The sequence below is a fragment of the Pyrus communis genome, chromosome 13 (assembly GCF_963583255.1).
Source record: "Pyrus communis chromosome 13, drPyrComm1.1, whole genome shotgun sequence".
In the NCBI taxonomy this organism is placed as follows: domain Eukaryota; kingdom Viridiplantae; phylum Streptophyta; class Magnoliopsida; order Rosales; family Rosaceae; genus Pyrus; species Pyrus communis.
The window spans coordinates 24,648,598-24,670,985 of NC_084815.1; the positions used below are offsets into that span (position 1 = coordinate 24,648,598).

The 22,388-nt window shown below is 38.9% G+C and overlaps 5 protein-coding genes across 7 annotated transcripts; 3 read left to right on the top strand and 2 right to left on the bottom strand.

Moving 5' to 3' along the window:
- Positions 1-420: 420 nt before the first annotated feature.
- Positions 421-2,939, top strand: LOC137714002 (protein CUP-SHAPED COTYLEDON 1-like). Its single transcript, XM_068453361.1, has 3 exons — positions 421-719; positions 1,430-1,695; positions 2,010-2,939. The coding sequence occupies exons 1-3, from the start codon at positions 566-568 to the stop codon at positions 2,694-2,696; spliced, it is 1,107 nt and encodes a 368-aa protein (XP_068309462.1). The 5' UTR covers positions 421-565; the 3' UTR covers positions 2,697-2,939.
- Positions 2,940-4,312: 1,373 nt separating this feature from the next.
- On the top strand, positions 4,313-7,222 carry LOC137712733 (cleavage stimulating factor 64-like). Of its 2 annotated transcripts, none has more exons than XM_068451878.1 (7): positions 4,313-4,443; positions 4,575-4,652; positions 5,090-5,128; positions 5,219-5,800; positions 5,890-5,982; positions 6,205-6,384; positions 6,488-7,222. In XM_068451878.1, exons 1-7 carry the CDS (start codon positions 4,351-4,353, stop codon positions 6,611-6,613), a joined length of 1,191 nt encoding a protein of 396 aa, XP_068307979.1. In that variant the 5' UTR covers positions 4,313-4,350; the 3' UTR covers positions 6,614-7,222. The 2 variants fall into 2 exon arrangements, with proteins under 2 accessions (XP_068307979.1, XP_068307980.1); XM_068451879.1 differs by having other exon boundaries at positions 5,261-5,800.
- LOC137712731 (CRM-domain containing factor CFM3, chloroplastic/mitochondrial-like) lies at positions 7,088-11,347 on the bottom strand. Its single transcript, XM_068451875.1, has 9 exons — positions 10,324-11,347; positions 9,667-10,132; positions 9,452-9,582; positions 8,711-9,055; positions 8,302-8,458; positions 7,929-8,221; positions 7,766-7,825; positions 7,437-7,520; positions 7,088-7,225 (listed from the first exon to the last, which is right to left on the bottom strand). Exons 1-9 carry the CDS (start codon positions 11,176-11,178, stop codon positions 7,136-7,138), a joined length of 2,481 nt encoding a protein of 826 aa, XP_068307976.1. The 5' UTR covers positions 11,179-11,347; the 3' UTR covers positions 7,088-7,135.
- Positions 11,348-11,991: 644 nt separating this feature from the next.
- LOC137712732 (synaptotagmin-5-like) lies at positions 11,992-17,485 on the bottom strand. 2 transcript variants are annotated; one of them, XM_068451876.1, is made up of 14 exons: positions 16,908-17,485; positions 16,299-16,373; positions 16,102-16,209; positions 15,721-15,753; positions 15,521-15,610; positions 15,238-15,363; positions 14,961-15,104; positions 14,338-14,745; positions 14,019-14,153; positions 13,715-13,930; positions 13,333-13,605; positions 13,075-13,212; positions 12,670-12,972; positions 11,992-12,542 (listed from the first exon to the last, which is right to left on the bottom strand). In XM_068451876.1, the coding sequence occupies exons 1-14, from the start codon at positions 17,106-17,108 to the stop codon at positions 12,321-12,323; spliced, it is 2,472 nt and encodes an 823-aa protein (XP_068307977.1). In that variant the 5' UTR covers positions 17,109-17,485; the 3' UTR covers positions 11,992-12,320. The 2 variants fall into 2 exon arrangements, with proteins under 2 accessions (XP_068307977.1, XP_068307978.1); XM_068451877.1 differs by lacking the exons at positions 16,299-16,373; positions 16,908-17,485 and having other exon boundaries at positions 15,529-15,610; positions 16,102-16,207.
- A 3,689-nt stretch (positions 17,486-21,174) lies between these two features.
- LOC137712020 (VQ motif-containing protein 20-like) lies at positions 21,175-22,134 on the top strand. Its single transcript, XM_068451171.1, has one exon. The coding sequence runs from the start codon at positions 21,192-21,194 to the stop codon at positions 21,924-21,926; it is 735 nt and encodes a 244-aa protein (XP_068307272.1). The 5' UTR covers positions 21,175-21,191; the 3' UTR covers positions 21,927-22,134.
- The last annotated feature ends 254 nt before the right edge of the window (positions 22,135-22,388 follow it).

Below are 22,388 nucleotides of genomic sequence, written 5' to 3' on the forward strand. Positions count from 1 at the left end.
TGTTGGACTGGATCATGGAATTAGAAGCAAAATACATGAAATCTGGTACAACAAAGAGAAAACCTCATGCCTTGCCACTCATCTTCTACCAAATTTTATTTAAAACGGCACAATTGTCTTATCCACCTTGATTGAATCATTCGTAGTCAATGCCACAGCCGTATGGAGCTTGGTAATAATCTCAAGCCTCAGAGACGACTACCAGAAAATATACATACCCCTCTATTACTTGTTCAAGTATAGTAGTAGCTGGGGTGTTTTGGTAAATTCAATTATTTAATTTCTTAAGAAAAGTAGGACTTTCCAATTACCATCTTTGTCAAAGTGTTAGCTGTAGTTATCAAAATATAATAAGAATAATGTGGCTAATGGCTAGGCTGCTTCTTGTTGAAGATTGAGTTTATACAACACAAAGTACAAACCATTAATACCTGATCACCTTGAGCTTTACTTTTAAGCTGGCCGGCTAGCATCAGATATCCATACTAGGGTTTCTGCTAGCTGCTTGCCTTTTCTTAATTTCGCATCGAAATCAAATCCACTTGGTTTGTTTATCGAATCAAGAATGCAAGAGAGTCTTCCTCCAGGGTTCAGATTCCATCCTACAGATGAAGAACTGATAACGCACTATCTGTGCCACAAGGTTTCCGATGTTAGTTTCACGTCGAAAGCAGTAGCAGTCGTTGATCTTAATAAGTGTGAACCTTGGGACCTCCCAGGTATATATATATGGTCAGATTATATGTTTATATGTGCATCATATTCAACCCTATTCTTCTGTATATCAGCCTTACATGTTTGCCTCTTCATCTAAATTCATCTGATTATACCTAATTTTCTATGATATTTCGTTTCTCATTCCTTGCTTTTAGTAACGATCTTGATGAGATCACAATCTGTATTTCTTGAATTTGCCTTTGTTGAATTTACGCAAGTAAAGCAATCTTTCCTGAAAACAACATGTAATCCAAAAAGGAAGAAGGGATAGTTTGGGGAGCAGATCTAGGCTTAGTAAGTTGACTAGAGCACTAAGTTCGAGTCTCTCTCCCTACAATTTGGGTTACTTCAATATAGACTATTGCTTGGATCAAAATGGGAATGAAATGTTCCATTCTCTTCCTTCCTCTCTGATTTGTTTGCCAACCACACCAAATACACAGTTCCCCCGACATTTTTTCATATAGTGGACTTTTCTTAGATTTACAGTGGATCTTTTTATTAAAAAATGCAAGTAGACCTTTAAAAATTGTTTCACAATATGCATTTTTTTCTTATACTAATTTACCAAAAGATATACTTGAATACTATGTTTTCCGAACGTTCTTAGCTTAAATATTCATAATTTTGATAGGAATAATTTCTTTACGGTAAAGTATTTAAGGGATATATGCAACTTATAACAAACTAAATTATTATGCGGTTGGTGCAGGCAAGGCTTCGATGGGAGAGAAAGAATGGTACTTCTTCAACCTGAGAGACCGAAAATATCCAACTGGACTTCGAACCAACCGAGCCACGGAAGCTGGCTACTGGAAAACAACTGGGAAAGACAAGGAAATACGTCGTGTAGGTGTGCTGGTTGGGATGAAGAAAACCCTAGTTTTCTACAAGGGCAGAGCTCCAAGGGGTGAGAAAAGCAACTGGGTCATGCATGAATACAGACTAGAAAACAAGCATCCTTTCAAATCCTCAAAGGTACAAATTACTACAGAAGTAGAACAATTGGATCGTTTGGGGCTGTTATCTTAAAACCTCTTCGACTGATAACACTATTGCTAGAAGTGCCTGAAAAACACTTGGAGGTTCTTCTAAATTAAAAAGGTGTTTGTTCAGAGAAGTCTTTTATTAAACATAAACACGCCAAACTTTTTCTGTAAAAAATAGTCATAAGCACTTTTGGCTGCCATAAAGTGCTTTAAGCCATTTAAGAAACAATCTTAAACACTTGGCCTTTATAACTCGATTATATTATTTATAATTCCTTAACTTGCTAGGCTTAATTTATGCAGGAAGAATGGGTGGTTTGTAGGGTTTTCCAAAAAAACATTAGTGCATTGAAAAAGCCACAACAAGCAACAACATCCTCACAGAAGCAGCCAACCAACGAGTCTCCCTGCGACGATACGAACTCAATTGTTAACGAATTCGGAGACATCGAGCTGCCAAACCTAAACAGCAATATTAACGCAAATTCATCCAGCGGGTTCAGCAACAACATTTCTTCACCCCAAAGCTATTACAGCAATATTCTTGATCATAGCAAGAACAACATAAACGACGTTACCAACATGAGTTTGAAAATGACTTGGGCAGCAACAGCGGCAAGAGAGGCAGCCGCCAACGCTCTTTCATTGCCGTCAAGCTTGCTAAGTCCCTCAAATCTTTCGGTGAATTCGTTGCTTCTTAGGGCATTACAACTTAGGAGTAGTACTAATAATAATGGTAGTAATTATCAACCAAGAGCTACTAATCATGTTCAAGCTACAGCAGGCACTAGTACTCTAGATTACTCATCATATGATCATATCCAGCAAGGAATGATGCCGTCAATGTCTCATCACTTTGGATCCAGTACTACTATGGATCATATAAATTCAAATTTCCAAGCTTCTTCGTCGAGTACTAATGATCAGATGATGGAATCGATGCCACTGCAGCATTCGGAGCAACCATTCAATTTGGACTCCATCTGGTGAAGCTGTGAAGTGTACGGCCTGATCCAACGAATAAGCTCACATCTTGTAAAGTTCAGCATCGTTGCTGTATTAATCCTGAAGTACTGGTTATGAAACAAATGCAGTACCACAGGGAGAGTAGACTTCTCACATAAACGCAGTAAAGTTCGATAATGTTCCATATATTTATAACTATGTTGGATTAATGTCGAAAAATAATAGGGTTCTTGCCCTAGTTTATGGGTATAATTATGTTGAAGAGTTTTAGTACTGTTACTTATGTTGGTCCAGATATGATCAATGCATGCTGGTATAGAGAAAACTCCCTATGTTCAATTTGTACCCTCTTATATTATGTAAACATCTTTTTCATGGTCAAACATCTCAACACATTTCTCTGTCAAATTTCTTACAGTAATCTACACAATGAAGGTGATGGTTAAGAAAATGAATGTTTTTTTTAATATTATTACAAAATTCGAACCAAATTAGCAGATAAATGCAAAGTTATTTCGAGATCTCAAAAGAAATATAAACTATTCAGATTTACACAATGTCTTAATTAACGAGGTGTGAATTTATGTTAGTTGTGTATGAACGAGATACCTAGCTAACCACATTTTAAAAAAATTAATTATCTTTAAATCAACTAAAACATTCTCAAGGAATATTTGTATATATGAACTTATTTGGAATGGGTTGTATTCAGTATTAAAATTAATATGATACATGATTTCTCTACGTTTAATAACAAATACGAAACCAACAAATATGTACATTACAATATAATTAAAAAATGTAACTAATGATAAAATTGGAGTTCCACTATAAAACCAATTGGCAATATGGGGAGTAGCCCAAGACCATATAAGCACATAACAAACTTGTCCCCTCACCGATGTGGGGCAACTCTCAACACATACGAAACCAACAAATATGTACATTACAATATAATTAAAAAATGTAACTAATGATAAAATTGGAGTTCCACTATAAAACCAATTGGCAATATGGGGAGTAGTCCAAGACCATATAAGCACATAACAAACTTGTCCCCTCACCGATGTGGGGCAACTCTCAACACACCCCCACGTGTGGCCGATTTTCAAGCCTAACACGTGGACAACACAACAGGGTGACGTGGAGCGCGTGTGGCCGTTGGGCTTCACATGTGGGATAACCTGCTCTGATACCATGATGAAATTAGGGTTTCACCATAAAACTAATTGGCAATATGAGAAGTAGCCCAAGATCATATAAACACATAGCAAATTTGTCCCCTCACTGATGTGGGACAACTCTCAACAACTAAATCAATTATGAGAGAATAGTTTTGTTTTCAATAATTAAATAATTATGAGAGAATAGTTTATCCTATTTTAATTTCTTCTCCACCTATTCCTAACTCATCCGATGATTCCACGACCTACCCTTATAGAATCATAGATCATCATAATTTCAACGGCCAGGATTTTATTGATGGAAAAAATCGAGTCGACTATATTAAAATGAAAATAAAAAACGCGGCCCAAATCATTACAGATTATCGTTAAAAACGCGGCCCAGGCCCATTTAACCGTTGAAAATAACCAGCACACCCCAGAAGCGCGCTTTCTAGTCTCCGTCTCTCTCCTCTCTCCTCTCTCCTCTCTCTCTCTCGCAGTCTCAGTGCACAATGGCGGGAAAGCAACTCTCAGGCGACGGCCTACCGGCGAACATCGCTGGAATGTCGAAGAACCAGCTTTACGACATCATGTCTCAAATGAAGGTATCCCCTACCTCCCTCGAATTTTCTATTTCTTCTCCAATTTTCCTTCCGAAATTTTCTGTCACTCCAAACACCCAAAATTGACCTACGAATAATGTCGACGTTCGTTTTCTTTGTTTCTTTGAATGCAGAATTTGATAGAACAGAACCAGCAGCAGGCGAGGCAGATCCTCATTCAGAATCCGCCCCTCACCAAAGCTCTTTTCCAGGTTACTAATTTTTTAGGGTTTTAGGGTTCCTTTATTTCGAATTTTCCCCTTTTATTTGGTTTTGATTCAGAGGATTTTGTGTAGTTAGGATTTCGTTTGTGTCAATTTTGGTGCTTTTCTTCTTTTCTTGAGATAATTTTGTGCGATTAGGGTTCAAAGTTAAAATGGTACGAATGGTTTTGTTAGGAAGTTGCTTAATTTAGTTCCGAATGAGAAAATTTGACTTTCCTTTTGTTAATTGCTAAATTAATGTGTGATTTATGTTTTTGTATCATGCTGTTTGAGAGTTTGGAGAATATATTTGTTAGGCATTTGTATTAAGCGATTATTGATTCGTGGTCGCTGTTAAGTAGGTTGTTGCTCTGGAATTATCGATTTTACCTTTAACTACTGATATGATTGCTGATTGTGTTTCTGCATTTTGTATTCGTTCACAGGCGCAGATTATGCTTGGAATGGTGCGGCCACCTCAAGTGGTATGTTTTTTCTTTTTCCAGAAAGCTTGTCGTTTAAGTGTTTTCATATTTGTCCACTTATGTTACATGCTAAATTGAGGTTGTCTGTAGATTCCCAGCATTCAGCCACTGACGTCACATAATTCTCAGCAGTCGACACAACAAACTCAGCAGCCAAGCACTCAGGCTGCTCCCTTGTTGCCCGGCCAAGTTGGTTTGCAGGAGCAAACTGGGCCATCTCAGATCCAAGCTCCTCCGAGAAAGCAATACCAAAACCAACCAGGAATGCCTAGTTCATCAGCTGGTGCTCCATCTATAAATGTTCAGTCTCAGCCTATGCCTTCACGTCCCCTGCTGAGCCCACAGCAGCCTAAGGGACATCTAAATCCTCAAATGACCCCGACTTCTCTTCCACAGTCCTCTCAACTCCCAAATATGCCTGCACATCCTCTTCATTCTTCTTCACAGCCACCTTCGCTTCATCAAACCCAAATGCCTGCTGTTTCCAGCCAGTTGCAACAGTCATTACAGACATCTGGAGTGTCTTCTCATATGCCGTTGCAACCACCATTGCCACCACAACCAAGACCACCTTCAATGCCTAACTTCCATCACCAGTATCCCTCGCAAATGGGGCCCAACATGGGTTACCAACATGCTCCTCCCCAACATCTTTCACAATCCATGTTTCATGTAAGTTGAAGTTTATAGTTCACCAGTCATTATCAAATGTATGGCATATATGTGATTAGGTTAATTGTTTTTATTTTTTATCTGCTCAGTCAGGTACGAAACCCCCTGTTAGCGCTGGGCCTTCATTTCCACAGGGACAACCACCACTTCCAAGTCAACCACCACCTCAATCTATGTATCAGGTATACGTTTTTGGTTTTATGTTTTTTTATTCTCTCTTTTGCAACTGCCTTGTAAATCATTAGTTTATTAGTTAAGGATGCTTTGATTCTAGGTAATGTTTCAGTAGTTTCTAGAATAAAAAACGCATGCCCTGTTTACTCCACTTTTCTTTGTCATCCCATGTTTGAAGGATCGGTGGAGGACAAAAATCTAACCTAGCCTAATGCTTTTTTATCTTTCAGGGTGGAGGCATGCATTTAGGTTCAGAGTTCAACAATCAAGCTGGATCTTCCATGCAAGTTGATAGAGGATCGTGGATGTCCGGTCCACCAGAGAGTTCGACAGTGCCACAACTTTCAGGACCGCCACCGTTAGGTCCTGGTCAAATCGGCCCTGGCAGCCAGCCTCCTCGCCAGGCACCGGTAAGATATCTGCTACTTCTCATATTAGACTTGAGCCGGAGCTTTTGTTTATAGGTTGAGTTTTCCTATCATCATCATTCGACTCTTATGCGCATTTGTGCAGTTGTCCCCTGAGATGGAGAAGGCACTGCTTCAGCAGGTCATGAGCCTCACACCGGAACAAATTAACCTCCTGCCTCCCGAACAAAGGAATCAGGTGCTACAGCTACAGCAGATACTGCGCCAATAAACTCTTGAATTTTTCAATATTTTCAGCCGGAACTAGGGACCGCTTTTTACTTCAATTTTTGCTCCGAGATATCGTTGTACCATTCAGTGATCCAAACTTATGCGACTTAATTTATTACTCGATGCAATAGTCTTTTAAAAACGACGTGTAGTAGTTGTATCTTTTCAAAATTTGATTTTCTTGTTTCAGAACGTTACAACTTAACTAATCTTGAGATGTTAAATCTACATCCATTTGTGGTATGCACAAAATGTCGTCGAGCAACGAAATACATCAGAATTTTGTCTATGCTAAAAGCCTCTGTTTCAATGTCGGAGTTTTACTCCCTTGCTTCCAACGCAGTCCTCTTTGAAGTAATTGGAACCATCTTACGCTCCGAGTCGCAGATGATCATTCTCATATTTAGACAGAAGCCACCAGGTAGGACTGCAACACTAATTCTCACAAGCATCCCATGTTTTGCCGTTGTCAACGGTTCTTGCTCATGCTCGAAACTGATCATGCTTTCAAATGCGCGAAAGTTTATTCTTCGTTTTCCCAATCAGAATCTTCACCGTTGCCATCTGAATCCACGTATGAATCTTCATCTTCATCCTCATCTTCGCCCTCGCTCTGCAGATAAGAACCAAACATTTTACTCTCATTGCTCGATAAGGAAATAGTTAAGGAAAGCCAAAATCTGTCCAGAAGAGGCATGCTAAAAATTTAAATTCCCATGTTTTGCCCTCTAAACCAGTCACAGAACTATACAAACAATCTGGTTGGAGATCAGGACCACTTGATAGTAAATAGATGGCAATGAGGAAACAGTATAATATCTCACTTGGACTAATTCCAAGGCACGATGAATCTGCTCGGGATCTCTTGAGCTCCAGGAACTCTCATCAACATCATCTTCAGAAATACCCTGTTCACAATCAACAAAGCTATGGTCATGGGCATGAGCAAACACCCATACAAAAACACAAAATTATATCATGCATATTATTGGAGAAACGATAACTGTAATAGCAACAACCAAGTTGGCCGCGTGGGAGGGGGGCATACGCTTGGATCGCACAGTGAACAGATGAAGATGAACAAACATATAGTGGTCAATGATTTTATCAACAGTGCTTCAGATATGTGTTGTAATGAGAAATTATAACTTACAACTTGAGATTTCATTTGTTCTATGTTCTTCTCCAGTTCAGATATGTGCTGACTGAGAGCCTGCATGGGACATATGAGATCTAGTGTGAGGTGAAGGACATCAACGAGAGAAAAATATCAGCGGAAATGTATTTCAACAAAAAACTGGGAAAAAAATAGTAACCTCATGGCGTTGCATGGCCACTGAGCGTTTTAATGCTTTAGCCTTAGTTATAAGGTTCCTTGGCCTCAAGGTAATGGGTCGCCGATAATTCTTTCCACGATGGTAAATGAGAGCATATCCCTTTGGAACTCTTTCTATTGCCACAAGTATACCACCACTCTCATATTCCAATAACCTAGCTGTATCTTCAACAAAAGCAAGAGTCTTTTGCTTGCTTATTAATTTCACTAGTTCTCTGTGCTTCCAATGCAAATGCATGTTCTCGACGACACCATCAAAGACACCACGTATACCTGGTACAAAATGTAATAAAGGCCATCAGTGTTTCAGCTAAATATTTTATCTTCACCTCAAAAATTAGAAGATTACTTACCCAGAGGCAAGTATGCTTTCATTCTCAAACCAACCCTACGAAACATAACCCGTTCCTCATCAGTGATTGTTTCCTGATCATAATCAGGACCCGCAGGAAGCATTAACGATTCTATCTTGGATAGCAGTTTCTCTGCTCTTAGCTTTTTGGCTTGGGCCTGTCAATGAATTCAGAATCTCAAACTAAGGTATATATGAATCCACATATATCCTTTCTTCCGCAACTAAGTTATGTCTAATGAAAGTTAATGATATATTTTGGATAAAAACATGTTGCAAAAAGGTACCACTCTAGTACCTGGGTCTTTTTCATTAAGTCGAGTCAATTCCAAAACTACTGTATTCACAAGGAGTGAGAACGAGACCCTCACAGGCTCGTCCACTAATAGAAAGATAGAGAAAAAACTTACAACACCTAGTTTATGCTCAATTCGTCTGACAAGCTTAGCATTCTTAGCTCTTGAATCTTCTTCAATCATCTTTTCCCGTTCTTCAGCAGATATTTCTCTTCCCCAACGAGCTTGAGCCTCATAAAACTCAGCCAAAGTCCCTGCAAGTGCCTGTCCTTCCACTGCACCTGAAGAAGCCGCATCTATTGCTTTAATCCGCATTTTCTCTTCAACATCTTGGACCTGTTTCGTCAGTTCCTGTCTTTCAGACAGAGCAGCAGCCACACTTGTTGGGACAAAATCCTTCCCGCGGTAAATGACAATGTAATATTTGTTTCTGAGCAGTAAAACACCACCTGTTAAATTCTGCAAAATTGAAGGAGCTTTAAATCAGTACACTTTTGGTATTATTCCGTAGGTAACAGTCAGAAAAAAAATATTACAAAAACAAACCTCAAAACTATTTGACGAAAAGAGAAAACCAAATATGCTGAGTGCCTCTTCAACCTTAGAAATGCAAGGCAGAGGGGCATAATGGCAAACTCATTAACAAGTATTAACAGATTTACAAAGGTTCCTTAATTAGAAGGATGGTGTTTCTCGTTTTGGCCTTTAAAAATAAAAATAATGCAGACTAAGCTTGAGAAAGTTTTAGTATGAAGAACTAGAAGTGCCCTAATGGACACAAACGAAAGGTAAACAGTCGCACAAAAAACACAAGGTTTGATGGTAATGTAGGATAAGAGACAATGTAGGACAGACCTTTATCTCCTCAGCCATCAACTTGTTGTTTGTATTCTGGATACCTCGTTTGACAGCAATCTTCGCAACGGAGCTTTTCTCCCAAAGTTTAATAATAGCCAATGCCAACCCTTGATGGTTTCTATTTCTCCCTTCATCAAGAAATTAATAATGAAGTGTTATGTCAAATACTGACACGGAAAACTGAAGAAAGGTACATAGAAGAAGATTTCTACCAAGGGCAAAATGACAAGGAAGCGATTTGGCAAGTTTCCGTAAAGTAGTCATCTCTGCATTAGTCAGCCGCGACCGCATCCCAGTAGGGAGAAGCCTGAAAGGAGTTTTGTAACCAGGGATTGTTTTGGGAAGCAAATCAGCATCAACAGGAAGCACTCCAGTACCCCACCACTCAACAAAACGAGGACCTAAATCATCCAAGAGGCTGTGAAACTCAGCTTCCTCCTCTGTCATGTTATGATCACGCTCTGGGATTTTCAATGCTTGCTCAGTGTTATCTGGACCTGAAGTTGCTTCATTGCCACTTCTCATCTCCGATGTTTCAGATGACAATATCTCTGGGATAAAAAGACCACTCCTTTCCCCATCAACAGTTTGGGATTGAGAAGGTCCTTTGTAGTTACTCCCTCGGTACACAACCATGACACTTCCTGACCGCCATAAAACTAACCCTCCTGTTCGACGCTGACCAATCACTACAAGCAGTCAGTTACATTACGAAAGTAAAATGCTTCTACATGTTCATTTCTAAACTATACACATACAATTCTAAGTTGCATTCAGCGAGTTTTATAATTTATACACAACAGACTTACATACAAATGTAATATTGATCATATAACACCAAAATCCGAAAATTCGAGAACTTCACAAACCTCAACAATCTCGTGGGCTGTCTTCATATCCAATGCCAGCACCTCATGGAACTTGAGCCTCACCAGCTCTGTCTTCCTCCACGTATCGTGAATCTTCTCTAGCACTGCCTGCGTGATCCCGGCCTTCGGCACACTGATCCTTTCCCTAAGCACCATCCCCATTCTCCTCAGCCGCTTCAGTTCCTCGTCCTCAATCGTCAATTCCGCCAACGACGGTGCTTTCCCTCTCCTCTTCCTCAATCCCTTCACCTCCTCCTTGTCACTCACCTCCTGCTCTTTCTCCCACGGCAATGCCACCTCATCACTGCTCTTCTCCTCCTCTAATACATAATCCGGCCGGACCCACTCCCGCTGCAACAAATCCCCGAGCTTCTCCTCTCCGCTTGCCGCCGGCACTGGATCCTGACCGTCCAATCCAATACCATCATCTTCCTTCTCATCGTCCGACCCCAACCCCAAGTTCCGCAACCGAAGCACGATTCTCTCAATCGCGCTCTGGCCTTTATCCTTGTCGAAGTACCGAGTCGTATCCGCCTTGCCATCTTGCTCTCGTCCATGCGACTCGCTGACCTTATAGTTCACTTTCTGGCGGGGCAATTCGGTGGGAGAGCTACGATTGGGCCACTTGTTGAGCCAGGGAGCGGAGGAGGCGGGTCTGGATTTGTGCTGCGGGGGTTTGGCGTTCGCACTTCCACCGTGCTCGGTGGTTCTGACGGTGGACGAGAATGTTTTGACGATACGAAATGACGGTTTTGGGTCCGAGAACAGGAGTCTGAGGGAGGAGGGCGAGTGAGAGGTGGGTGGGAGTGAGTTCCTGAGTGGCATTTCGGATATTTTCGCGGTTGTGAAGGCCATTTGTGGTGAATATTGAATCAAATAGTGAGCTTACTGTCGCTGTTGACGGCGGTGCGCTGTCATTGTCTGGCTGGTCGGAACTCGGAAAGCGGTGGAGCGACGGGAAGCTGCAGACGAAGACTGTGTGTGTAGTTTTGGAGGGAGACGATAAGATTTTTTCCTGGGAAAATTTCGGGTATATCTGTTTCTTGTATATATATATATATATGGAATCTTATCGAGGGCACATCTGTAATTTCGTTGGCAGATAGCTCTCTTTCTTGCACTAGTACGGTAATTCTCGATCTTATCAATACGTGACATATGTTGCTGAATTTAACAGTTTCGAGCATTTCAACGAATTACATATATTACTGAATTTAACTGTTAAATTTAGATAAGGGAATCGATATGAGCTACTTATAGGAAAGCATCCTCTCTGAATTTTTTCCATCAAAGCACACAATCTGAGCCTATGATATTTGATCCAACAGCTAAAGTTATTATAATTTTTAAAATGAGTTATGTTTGTAGCGTTGGATTAAATTTCAAAAGCTCGAATTGTGTCTTGGTTGACTTGGTGGAAATGATCCGAAGAGCACTGATGCACAATAGAAGCCCCCATTTCAGATTCTTGATTGATTTCAGCAACTAAAAAAACTGAGCAAGCCCCCATTTCAGATTCTTGATTGATTTCAGCAACTAAAAAAACTGTTACTATTCGCACTTCGCAAATGTCATGTGCACTCTAAATTGAATGTGGTTGTGAAACAAGGCTTCGTGTGTTTATTATTATTTTTTTTTTTTTAACAAGGTGCGACATGCGTGGTCAAATATTCAATACAGATCTGGTTGCATTCAAGTAAACAAATTCCAACCTCTTAAATATAAGAGGTGCGTTTATCTCTCTCATCACGTACAAGTGTAATGTAATACATGAAAGTCAAAGCTAAAAACTTGAACATTTGACTTGAAGTGCTGCAGAAAAATTGGTCAAGCATCAAGGAGCTTACACAATTACACAGCATGAAGATGGACGTGAACTGTTAGAACTCCATGTACATACTCTTATCTGTAAACGCACTCCTGTTAATTAACTGAAATTACTTACACACCGGAAGATATAACCATGTCAACAAAACTCAAAACCGAAAACAAACGGCTCAGGTTCCGGAAAATCTACTGCTGATGGAAGGAGATGAGTCCAGGATTTCCTGACCAAGCTCCTTTATCTTGTTAAGAAGTAGAACTTGCTCGGTCTCGAGTTGAACCATGTACTCTTCTTGTGTATCCTCTAGGGCTTCTAGCTCACACATAGCCGTTGCGAGCCCTTCAATATTTCCATCGTCAATTAGAGACTGAAACTTCATCATCATTTGTTTCATCTGACCAAACTCATTGTAAATCGCATGTCAGAAAGGAACTGAACTCGTTCAAAACATTGTTCCTAGGTACAATGCTAACAATGTGGCTCAAGGCGAAAATCTAGTAACGAAAAACGAGTCTTCTCACCTCGCTGGAAATTTTGTGTGCTTTGTTTATGGATGGTTCAGAATCCAAACTTGCTCTTTTCTCCAACTCCGGGACTCTTCGTGTGACCTGAACATGGATTTCCCCCCTACTCACATTCTGAAGAGGGATCCACTTGTCTGCCATCTGATTCGGAGGCAATCTCTGATATTCCACGACGCAATCACCTATACTTGATGCCCGTAATAAGGCATTGTGGTCTTTCACATGCAAGAGTAGGGGGCTGCCGTCATCAGGAAATTCCAAGGTTTGATTCCACTGCGGATTCAGAGTTTTGTACATAACCTGCAACGCAAGACATCGAAGTAATAAGAGATCAAAAGCAAAGTAATGAGGAAAAAAATGACAATTGCTACAATATTTGAACATAAATGTGACTGCTCAAACCTTTGTTTGTTTCTTCAAGTTCCCGTATTCAACCCTCACATATGGATCACTTGTCCCTCTCATATCAGCAGCAATAAGGTCTTTTGCTTCGATGAGAACAAGTTCAACCCAACCATTACCTGAACCCGTAGCCGAACCCTGAATATTCCAACAAGGGGAAAGGAGGAACAAAGTTACAAAACCATATTAAACAACACACACTGAGAGCAGAATGATTCTCGCGCATATGACCAAAGAGACTGAAAAAAGATTCCATACCCTTGACCCGTCAGAGCCTTCAACTCTGACTGCTTCTATTTGAAGCCTTAGTTCTCCGGAATTCACTTTTTCTAGAGGGATCCACACATCCCTGACTGACCCTTCGACCAGTCCCTCTAAATTAACTCGTGCGCTGCCAATATTGTCATCACCAAATGTGTCTTCGTCGAAGCATTTTATCATCAGGTATTCACCTTCTCCAATCTCATCAAATTCAAACGTCTGATTCCAGACGGGATTTAAATCATGAGCAGTCCTTGTTCTCTGGAGAATCTGGAAAGAAGGTTACGGCAATATAGGGTGTTTATAATGTTAGTTTCTGCAATATAGACTTTAATTTACACATGAGAGGAAATTATCAAGGGAGGGAAAAAAAATCTACCTTTCCATATTGCAATTTAACATATGGATCGCACTTTCCAGATCTGTCTTTTGAAACAAGATCTTTTCCTTCCATAACAGTTATGTTAACTTTCCTTCCAGTTTTTGGTAGAAAATTTGATGACCCGAAAAGTGATCTTCGTGAGGTAAGAAGAGAGTTGTCTACGTGTGAACCATCAGAGAATTGCCATTCTTTTAGGACAAGCTTCACCGTCAACTACATGATGCATTGAGAAAAAACATATGTTAAAATTAAATAAAAATAAGGGATACATTAATCAGTCATAAACCTTAAAATCTGTTACCTCCCCCGAATTGACCCCCTCAAATGGAACAACGAATTCAACTTCTTTTCCACAAAACTCAGCGTGTTTTGCTATCACGCCAGAGTCGCGTCCTATTGCCCAGAATATCGTTGAATCATCCTCAACATACTTCACCTATTCAAGGGAAGAAAAGTTCAACTTAGTTGACACTCAACAAGTTGATGATAACTTATGTGCAGAGAATATATATTATCATGTGTTTCTGGTCGGAAACAAAGAAGAAAATAAAAACTCTGTATCATATGGTGATCATGACTATCATGTCAAAAGATTAAATTTTGCAACGTAAAAATGGTACCTTAATTTCACAACTCGCCAGATAGTCATACTTCACATTGTTTGGCGTACACTCGTACAGATTAAATCGAAGATTTCCTGTTTCGTCGTGTAACACCATATTAAACTTCGAATTCCAGCTAGGGTTTGAACCCAACTTCACACCTGTTTTTCTAGTTAACTCTTCAAGTTCAACCTCCACAAATGTCTGTAGATCTTTATCGACAAACTGCTCATCTGAACTTCTATCAAACTGCTTTCTGGACGGGCTTCCTTTCAAACCATTCCTAGAAACTTTACTTGCAGAAATGACTGTCACGTATATAATGCCTCCAACAGCCTTTTTCCTTAGATTTACAGCTGGCATAGTGTAACAACGGCGGCGAGGCTCAACCATTGTCTTAACTAGCGTGTCAGTCAAAATTTTAACCTATAGAGAAATCAATATTTATTATTTATCAAATTATCAAGCTTTGCTTGGAATGTAGCTAGATGTATGGCCGTATGTTTGTTTACAGCAACACTAGTTTATGAACATACTACTGTATTTTAGAGAGAAATGTACGATTAAAATGGTCCTGGTCAAGAATTAAGTCAGCAAAACATAATGCAGTACAAAATAACTTTCAGGGTTGGGAGTCAAACCAGCCAAGAAGAAACACCGGGAAGCTCTGTAGCAGGCAGTGCTTGGCTTCCGCCACTTCCAAAGGCAATTCCTATCCTCACTTCAGGAACTGACAGAAATGAGTACAAAATTGCTTTCCCGTTCAAGACCGGCATCAGGAGAAGCTGCAATACAGAAGCAATTTAGTGAATATAGCTACCAAAAAATGATAATTGCACAGCTTCTAATTTCTTTTGATAGAATCCTTTCAAAGCTGAACCGTATGAGAAAAATGGAAAAGGAAGCGACTTTACATACATCGCCCTTGATGTGGAGACTATTTATAACTATCCGTGCCGTCCCCATAAGTGGCTTGGCAAGCTTTGCTTGCAACAAAATACTCATATCATTTGTATCCCAGTCAAAACCTAATTGCATGATCCGCTGCCAAAATGAACAGAGACCATGTATACGAAGATGTCAGGAATTTAGTAGTCATACAAATGAGCCATCGAGAAAAAGTAAAACAATATACTTTAGGATAACACTACAAAAGAATCGTAATAAAGTTTGAAAACAGTAAAATATATAGAAACCAAACCTGATCACCTGAAGTTGACCAACGAGTCCCATGAAGACCCAAGCTAGGCGGGGATGAACCTAGTGAAAACTCCAGCAATTCAACTTTTTCCTGCATAAAAAAACAGTTACTTTTTAATTACTTATCAGATCTTCAATACAGTCAGGATGAATTCAAGGGTTCAAATTGTTATGAACAAACAAAAGGCGTAGATCACTTACTATAAGCCTTGATTTTCTGTGCTTCAACCGTTTCTGCATAAACAAAACTTACACATGTTAGTATGATCCATTCACAAAACCTGTGTTCGTGAATGTTTAACGGACAGACTGAGACATCCTACCGAAATCAGAAAATGGCAATGATAATCACCAGAACTTCTTTCAGCATTATAAGCATTCAGTTAGTGGATTCAAAAGTAATTTAGGAAAATCGACAATCAACGAGTATCTGAAATTTTAAGATGATTTTTCTTGCAATATAAGAAAGCCACTGGATGGCCAAGGATGACATGGTCACAGAATGCAAGTGGAAGACTTAACTTGTTAACCTCGTACAGAAAAACTAATATAACCGGCTGATACACAAGGACACATTCTCACCTCAACAATGGACGAAAACCTTATTGAGAGCTTCGGGTTCATAGAGTTGGGCCATACTTCCATCATCAGCTTATTCAGCCATTCGCAGTGCTCCAGTGGAGTCGTAGACTATATAAACAACCACAAAGCTAAAATTCAGCATCAATAAAGCTCAAATGTCATACAAGTCAAGGAAAATTCTGGAACAAATATGGTACCGAGTTGTTCAATATGACTCTCTTCCATTGCTTGTTCAGGTCTTCAACAAGTATCCGACGCTGATAGTTCCCGTACTGCAGACAGAATTAGTGACAACTTATGTTACATCCTAGTACGATTTCGATCGTTGTGATCCTTAAAGATTATGAAATGCAACACAACAGGAACAGTTGCTAAGTCGGTAGATAATCACAACCAATGAACAAACGAAAACCAAAGATTATATTAAACACCATATTCTGAACAATTGACCAGTAAATTCTTCTTCCACTTAACACTAATGTAACCTGCCACTCAGTACTACGGTCCGATAGTATTCATCTTCATTTGGAAGTGAGAGAACATAGGTTCGAATATCATGGATGGCAAATTCAATATCAAATTAAGTCAACCATTGTTCGGCTTTAACCGAACTCCCTCCCCTTAGTGTAAAAATATCTTAGTATTAAAAAAAAAAACCACTAACGTAACCTACAAATATAGATCATCCAAAATCCGCAGTTACAATTCCGCTCTCCGAAGTTTAGATTAATTTAGCGTAGAATATCGCTCTCGAATCGAAAAATCGAGAAATACATAACATAATTACAAAAAGAAGCAATTTTTACCTGTAAGGTTGCCCAAACAGCAACAGCAAGTGGAACCCAATTGGAGAAGGAGAAAACCCATCTCTCAAAAGCCCAGACAAACAAAACCAGAGGTAACAAAAATGGAAGAAAAGGCTTCTCTGCCATCACATGGTTGAAGAACTCCACTGCATCCTCAAGGCTCAACCTTCTCCCCTTCCTTCTATTCATCTGAGCAGGCATCTAAGTAAACCAACTTTCACACTTCACTTTTCCCCTAAAGATATACAATTATATATATGGTAAATTATATTGACTAGAATCTCCAAAGTTTCATGCTTTATTGAGGAACAAATAAAAACCCAGAAACAAAAAACAAATTCTCAGTTTTTAGGTTGAGGTGTTGTAGGGAGATTTGAGAAATATTTATGAGATACTTTGCCAGTAGAAGAAGCTTTTTTTTTTTTTTTTTTTTTCGAACGAGCCAGTTGAAGAAGCTTTTAGATGGTGAAAGAATCTGGGAGAGAAATCAGAAGCAGTTGGCTGCTTCGGCTTTCCACTTTTGTAGAGAGAGAAACAGGAGACGGGGAAGAGAAAATGAAAATGACCTATTTTTTTATTCTTTCCAGAATTCGTTAACTACTATGAAAAGTGCTTCTGGTCCCCGTTTAAGCACTAATCTATGTGAGCCCCACGGAAACCCTTTTTTAGTATTTGTCCTCTGATGATGGTGGAGGAATCGTGTGTTCGGTGGAATCCATCCGACGGCTGAGGATCGGCTGTGGGCGTATGTGATGTCAGAACTTGTTGGCCGCTGGCTATTCAACGTTGAAGCTCGCCCAGTCCACTGGTTTGGTATTACTGTGTTTTGAAAGAAAAAAAAAAAATATTTCTGATATCCTATGAGAGTAAACTCATTTTTACTGTTTCACATTTTTAGTTTTTTGAGCTCAGCTTTTTTTTATACTCATATTTTATAAAAGTACCTCAGTACCAAACCAGTACTAATTACATACTGGTCTTTGAACCAGGAGGATCCTAGGGATCCTGCAATCACCTATGTTCATCATACATTGTGCAGTTAAAAATTATTGTAAATTTTTTTTATTTAAAATTGAATATAAACAGTACCTGAAAAAAAACTGGCAACACGATGTACGATAAACAGATTTGATTGAAGGATCTCCGAAATTATCATAAAGGTAATCTGGCGAGGATCCTCTTTCGCTTTTGAACACCATATGTCATTTTAATGGATATAAAGTCAGATTACCAAGTAATTCAGAATATTAAAGACTTACAACATTTTTCGTTAAACTTTTCTACACCACTATCACATAGTATAAATTATTTTTCTTATGGTATAAGTGGTTAGATAAATTTGTTTTCCGGGACCATAACAATGCCCCGGTTAAAGGGACAAACGTTAAATTATGTATGTTGCACGAATGTCTCTCAACTTTTACTTTACTAAGGTTTATTTCGAACTCATAGTATAGGACCAAGGAGCATAGGAATCTGTTTTTTGTGTAACCCATTGACCAACACAAACCATGGTCTCATTTGATTACACGATCTGTCATTTTAATGAATATAAAATCAGACTATCGAGTAATTTGGAATATTAAAGACTTGCACTTTTTAATTTATCACATATCTCTTTCAATTTTGAGTTATATGATCGAATGAATTGAAAAAAAAAAAAAAAAAAAAAACAATTGATACAAATTAACCAGGGATGTGTGGAAAGTACAAATAGGCTGTAAGACTTTTATTGGGCCTACATCAATTTAAGAGTCCTAATTGATTAAGAATATAAGAGAGGAAGTAATATTTGATTATCTAAAAGTACTTGATAGTAAGTAAAACGACAATTATTAGGAATATCTATCATATTAAGTCATGAATTACGAAGATGTTAAAGATATATATGAGGGTTTTCTTTATAGCAAGAAACCTAATACTCTCGCCGGTAAATATAAGGCTTAAATCCCCACTCTTACACACAATATTCTAGGACACAATCCTGCTCCATATAGAATTGCATAAGGGTGTAGAGAGCAGAAGACGTTGCTGCCGTTCGTGATTCATCATTTTCGCTTCGATTCAATGGCTTCTCAAGACATACATTTAGTGTGCAGATTATAGAAAACTAACAGCACCACCCAAAGAAAACAAATTAAGGAGGAAATAATACGGTTCGAAGTTTTTTTATGTCCAGTAGATGTCAAATGGACCTCGACAATGTCGACATATCAGGAATCATAAAAGGGGTCGATCTTATTGAATTTGATGATGAAATGGACGGTGGTTGTTGGTGCAAGAGAAATAGACAAGCTATCGCCTACACACCATATTTTCTTTGTATGATTGAAGGATGAAGCTATATCTAAATTGCTTTAACTGTTATCTTCAATGTTATTCAGTATCATCATGTGGTGTGTATTAACCAGGCCCAAAGCACTTAAACACACTAAAATAATCACCGCTAAACTTATACCGGTTGTTTTAACAAACGATATTATATACACTATGAGCGAGAAATGTAGGCTTAGCCTTACAATGGGTTAGCGATAATGAGGTTCAAATTCGCTTTTGACGATAATTGAACCTAAGACCTCTCACTTACAAGTGAAGATAAATATCACTAGACTATACTGTTAAGTGGCCCACATTGAATTCAATCGAAGAAATAGAGTATTTCGGAAAATCATTACAAAAACATCAAGTAAATGGATTTGGCAATAAGGACTATAGTCCTCGATGCATAGTCCATACTAACAAAGACAATTGACGTTTTATCCTAAAATTACTTGGCAAAGGAACCCAACTCCTTAGAAGTCCGGTTCTTGCAATATTTCTCAATTTTTTGATGTAAAATTCATACTCTCAAGTCTCAACGCATTCTTTTAAGAGCTCACATATGAAATTGTTTAAATCTAATGCATAAACAATACATATTAGATCGACGAGGAAGCACGTGGACTATACATCAACGAAATGTAGAGGAAAAATATCATGAAATCTTAAAGAAAAGGAGGAGACCAAATTAAGTTTGTTGGTTAGTGGATCACAGATGTATTAATCATGCCACATTCCTAGGGACCATACATGAGCTAAGATATAGAGAGCTTTATGGACCACAACTTGGCATTCGAGCTTTCGCATTCCATGCATATTCCTTCTACACTTAAACTTGCTAAATCACATGAATAGAACGACACCATCAAATTAATGCTAAATCACAGCTATTTATTAATGCTTTCTTCTTTTTCTCGCATCACTCGCTCGTTAATCTGGTTCATTTTTTTTAATTATAACGAAACATACAATGCGTAAACAACTGACTTTAACGAATGTCATGTAGCATGAAATCAAGGTAGCAGCCGATATTTGCATACTAGAATCTTATTAAAGTAATTAGCAACCAAGTCAAACATTGAACATAAAAACAAAGTCAATGGTTAGGTGTACGGAAAATCATTTCTATTAGCCATAGAGCTTTGGAAATCAATTTTCTTTTCAATCTATAGGAGTTGCTAGGAAATTGATGGGATAAGGTATTTTATCCATTCCAAAATTATTCTTTAACTAATTAAGGGGGCTGCGACAACATGTATTAGACTTTTATTGCACGACAATCATACTTTTACGAGTTATTTTATATATGTATAATATGTAAAGATAAAATATATTATAATATAAATAGAAGATACAAGTAATATGTTATAGAATATTTGATTTCTCATAAAATGATCAAAATAATTGACGGTGAACAATCTTATGAACGACTTTTATTTCAAAGACTAAAGTGAGGAGTTATGTTAATATTAGGAACAAGTTAAGAGTTATGTTAGTCTTAAAAACTAAAGTGAGAAATTATACCAATCTTATTAACCATCTTTTAGATAAAAAGGTTGGAATGCACTATAAAGTTCTTAATGTTGTTATTCAACGGGAAACTCACGTTGCCGCTTGCACTCAATCAATCATCCTAGCACATCACAATTTTTCACCATACTTTCATTGTGTATGTACCTTCGAATTCCAAATGAGTGATCGATTTTCCTTTGTTATCTACATGCACCGAGAGCGCTAATACTTTTTAAGTCGTTAGATCAAATTCAACGGTTATCAATGCATGTAGGTACCGAGGAAAAAATGTACATTTAATACCCTCTAAATTTGTCTCAACCAATCCCATGCAAATAGGAGCAAAACTTATCACATTTCCACCTCTATATATATTTCCCCTTCATCCAACTTCTTGTACTTTTGAGAGGCCCTTGCGCGCTTCCCAGCGCTCCAACAAACGTGTCCCCACAAATGCCAATATTTACGATGAGCCCACATGCAAACGCAAACAAAAGGGACGTGATCGCCTACAACGACAATTATCGGACGTTGTTTTACCCTCCGCCCTTGAAGATCAACAAGGACTCCCACTCCATCAAAAAGTCCTCGCCCTCCTCGTTGTCGGGCTCACCGTCATCGTCAGCGTTATCATCCACGTCTTCCCTTGTGATCGCTGTGGCTGGGGCGAAACCGCCCCAACAACAGCACCACCCGGTGATTATCTACACGCATTCGCCCAAGATCATCCACACGCACCCGAGGGATTTCATGGCGTTGGTGCAGAAGCTCACGGGGCGCTCGCGCTTTGAGGACGATGCGCGAGAGCCTCGTCCGCAGCGGCCGCCTCCTTCGAAGAAACGAGAGGTTAATAATGTGGAGGGTTTGTTGGAGGAGGAGATCATGAATAATAACAGGGTCGGCGGAAAGGTTATGATGAGGAACGAGGACAACGATTCCTCGTCGGTTATTACGACGGAGGAGAATTGTAGCAGCACAAACATTAATAGTAACGATATTAACAACAACAATAACAATAATAATGTAGGAGTAGGGAGTGTCGTAGGTGTAGGAGGAGGAGGGGATGGTCAGGTGAGTTCCTGCTTCATGCCGCCCAATCCTTACATCGGAAACATTCCGGTTTTTACGCCGAAACCCGCCGATTTCTTGTGCTCCAATTCCATCGACCACCTCTTCACAACAATATGATGATCATGATTCACGGTCATGCGGCTGAGGAAAAGGAGGAGGAATACTACTTTGTGATGGAATGTCCTTGCCGACGTGACTAAATTGAAGGGAAGGATTCACCCTTTTTTGTTAGAATTAATATTTGATTATTTCTTGGTTTTTGCTTTTGATCGATTTTTTGTTGGGTTTAATGGGGATGCCTGCAAGCTGCCAATAAAAGTTCGAATTTTCTGGGGTAGAACATTTTTTTTATTCAAATTCTTTTTGTCATTCAATGTTTCGGAAGAAATTTGAATTTCTGTTTGTTTGGATTACATCATACTTAATTGTTGTTTATCCAATCGAAATAAGTAAATCGTAGCAATAGTCCCTCAGTTTTAAACAAATTGAAGTAATGGTTCCTCAATTAAAAATCAATTACCATTGGTCTCTTAACTCATCAAAATGTGTAGTTATAGTCATTTTCATCAACTTTGTTAG

Coding starts and splice junctions, on each gene's coding strand:
- LOC137714002 (XM_068453361.1), top strand. CDS start 566: ATGCAAGAGAGTCTTCCTCCAGGGTTCAGATTCCATCCTACAGATGAA. Junction 720..1,429: donor TGAACCTTGGGACCTCCCAG/GTATATATATAT, acceptor CGGTTGGTGCAG/GCAAGGCTTCGATGGGAGAG. Junction 1,696..2,009: donor ATCCTTTCAAATCCTCAAAG/GTACAAATTACT, acceptor TAATTTATGCAG/GAAGAATGGGTGGTTTGTAG.
- LOC137712733 (XM_068451878.1), top strand. CDS start 4,351: ATGGCGGGAAAGCAACTCTCAGGCGACGGCCTACCGGCGAACATCGCT. Junction 5,129..5,218: donor TGGTGCGGCCACCTCAAGTG/GTATGTTTTTTC, acceptor GGTTGTCTGTAG/ATTCCCAGCATTCAGCCACT. Junction 5,983..6,204: donor CACCTCAATCTATGTATCAG/GTATACGTTTTT, acceptor TTTATCTTTCAG/GGTGGAGGCATGCATTTAGG.
- LOC137712731 (XM_068451875.1), bottom strand. CDS start 11,178: ATGGCCTTCACAACCGCGAAAATATCCGAAATGCCACTCAGGAACTCA. Junction 10,133..10,323: donor CAGCCCACGAGATTGTTGAG/GTTTGTGAAGTT, acceptor GTGATTGGTCAG/CGTCGAACAGGAGGGTTAGT. Junction 7,826..7,928: donor TGGCCATGCAACGCCATGAG/GTTACTATTTTT, acceptor TGTCCCATGCAG/GCTCTCAGTCAGCACATATC.
- LOC137712732 (XM_068451876.1), bottom strand. CDS start 17,108: ATGCCTGCTCAGATGAATAGAAGGAAGGGGAGAAGGTTGAGCCTTGAG. Junction 16,210..16,298: donor GAGTCATATTGAACAACTCG/GTACCATATTTG, acceptor TTGTTTATATAG/TCTACGACTCCACTGGAGCA. Junction 13,931..14,018: donor AGGGGGTCAATTCGGGGGAG/GTAACAGATTTT, acceptor TGCATCATGTAG/TTGACGGTGAAGCTTGTCCT.
- LOC137712020 (XM_068451171.1), top strand. CDS start 21,192: ATGCCAATATTTACGATGAGCCCACATGCAAACGCAAACAAAAGGGAC.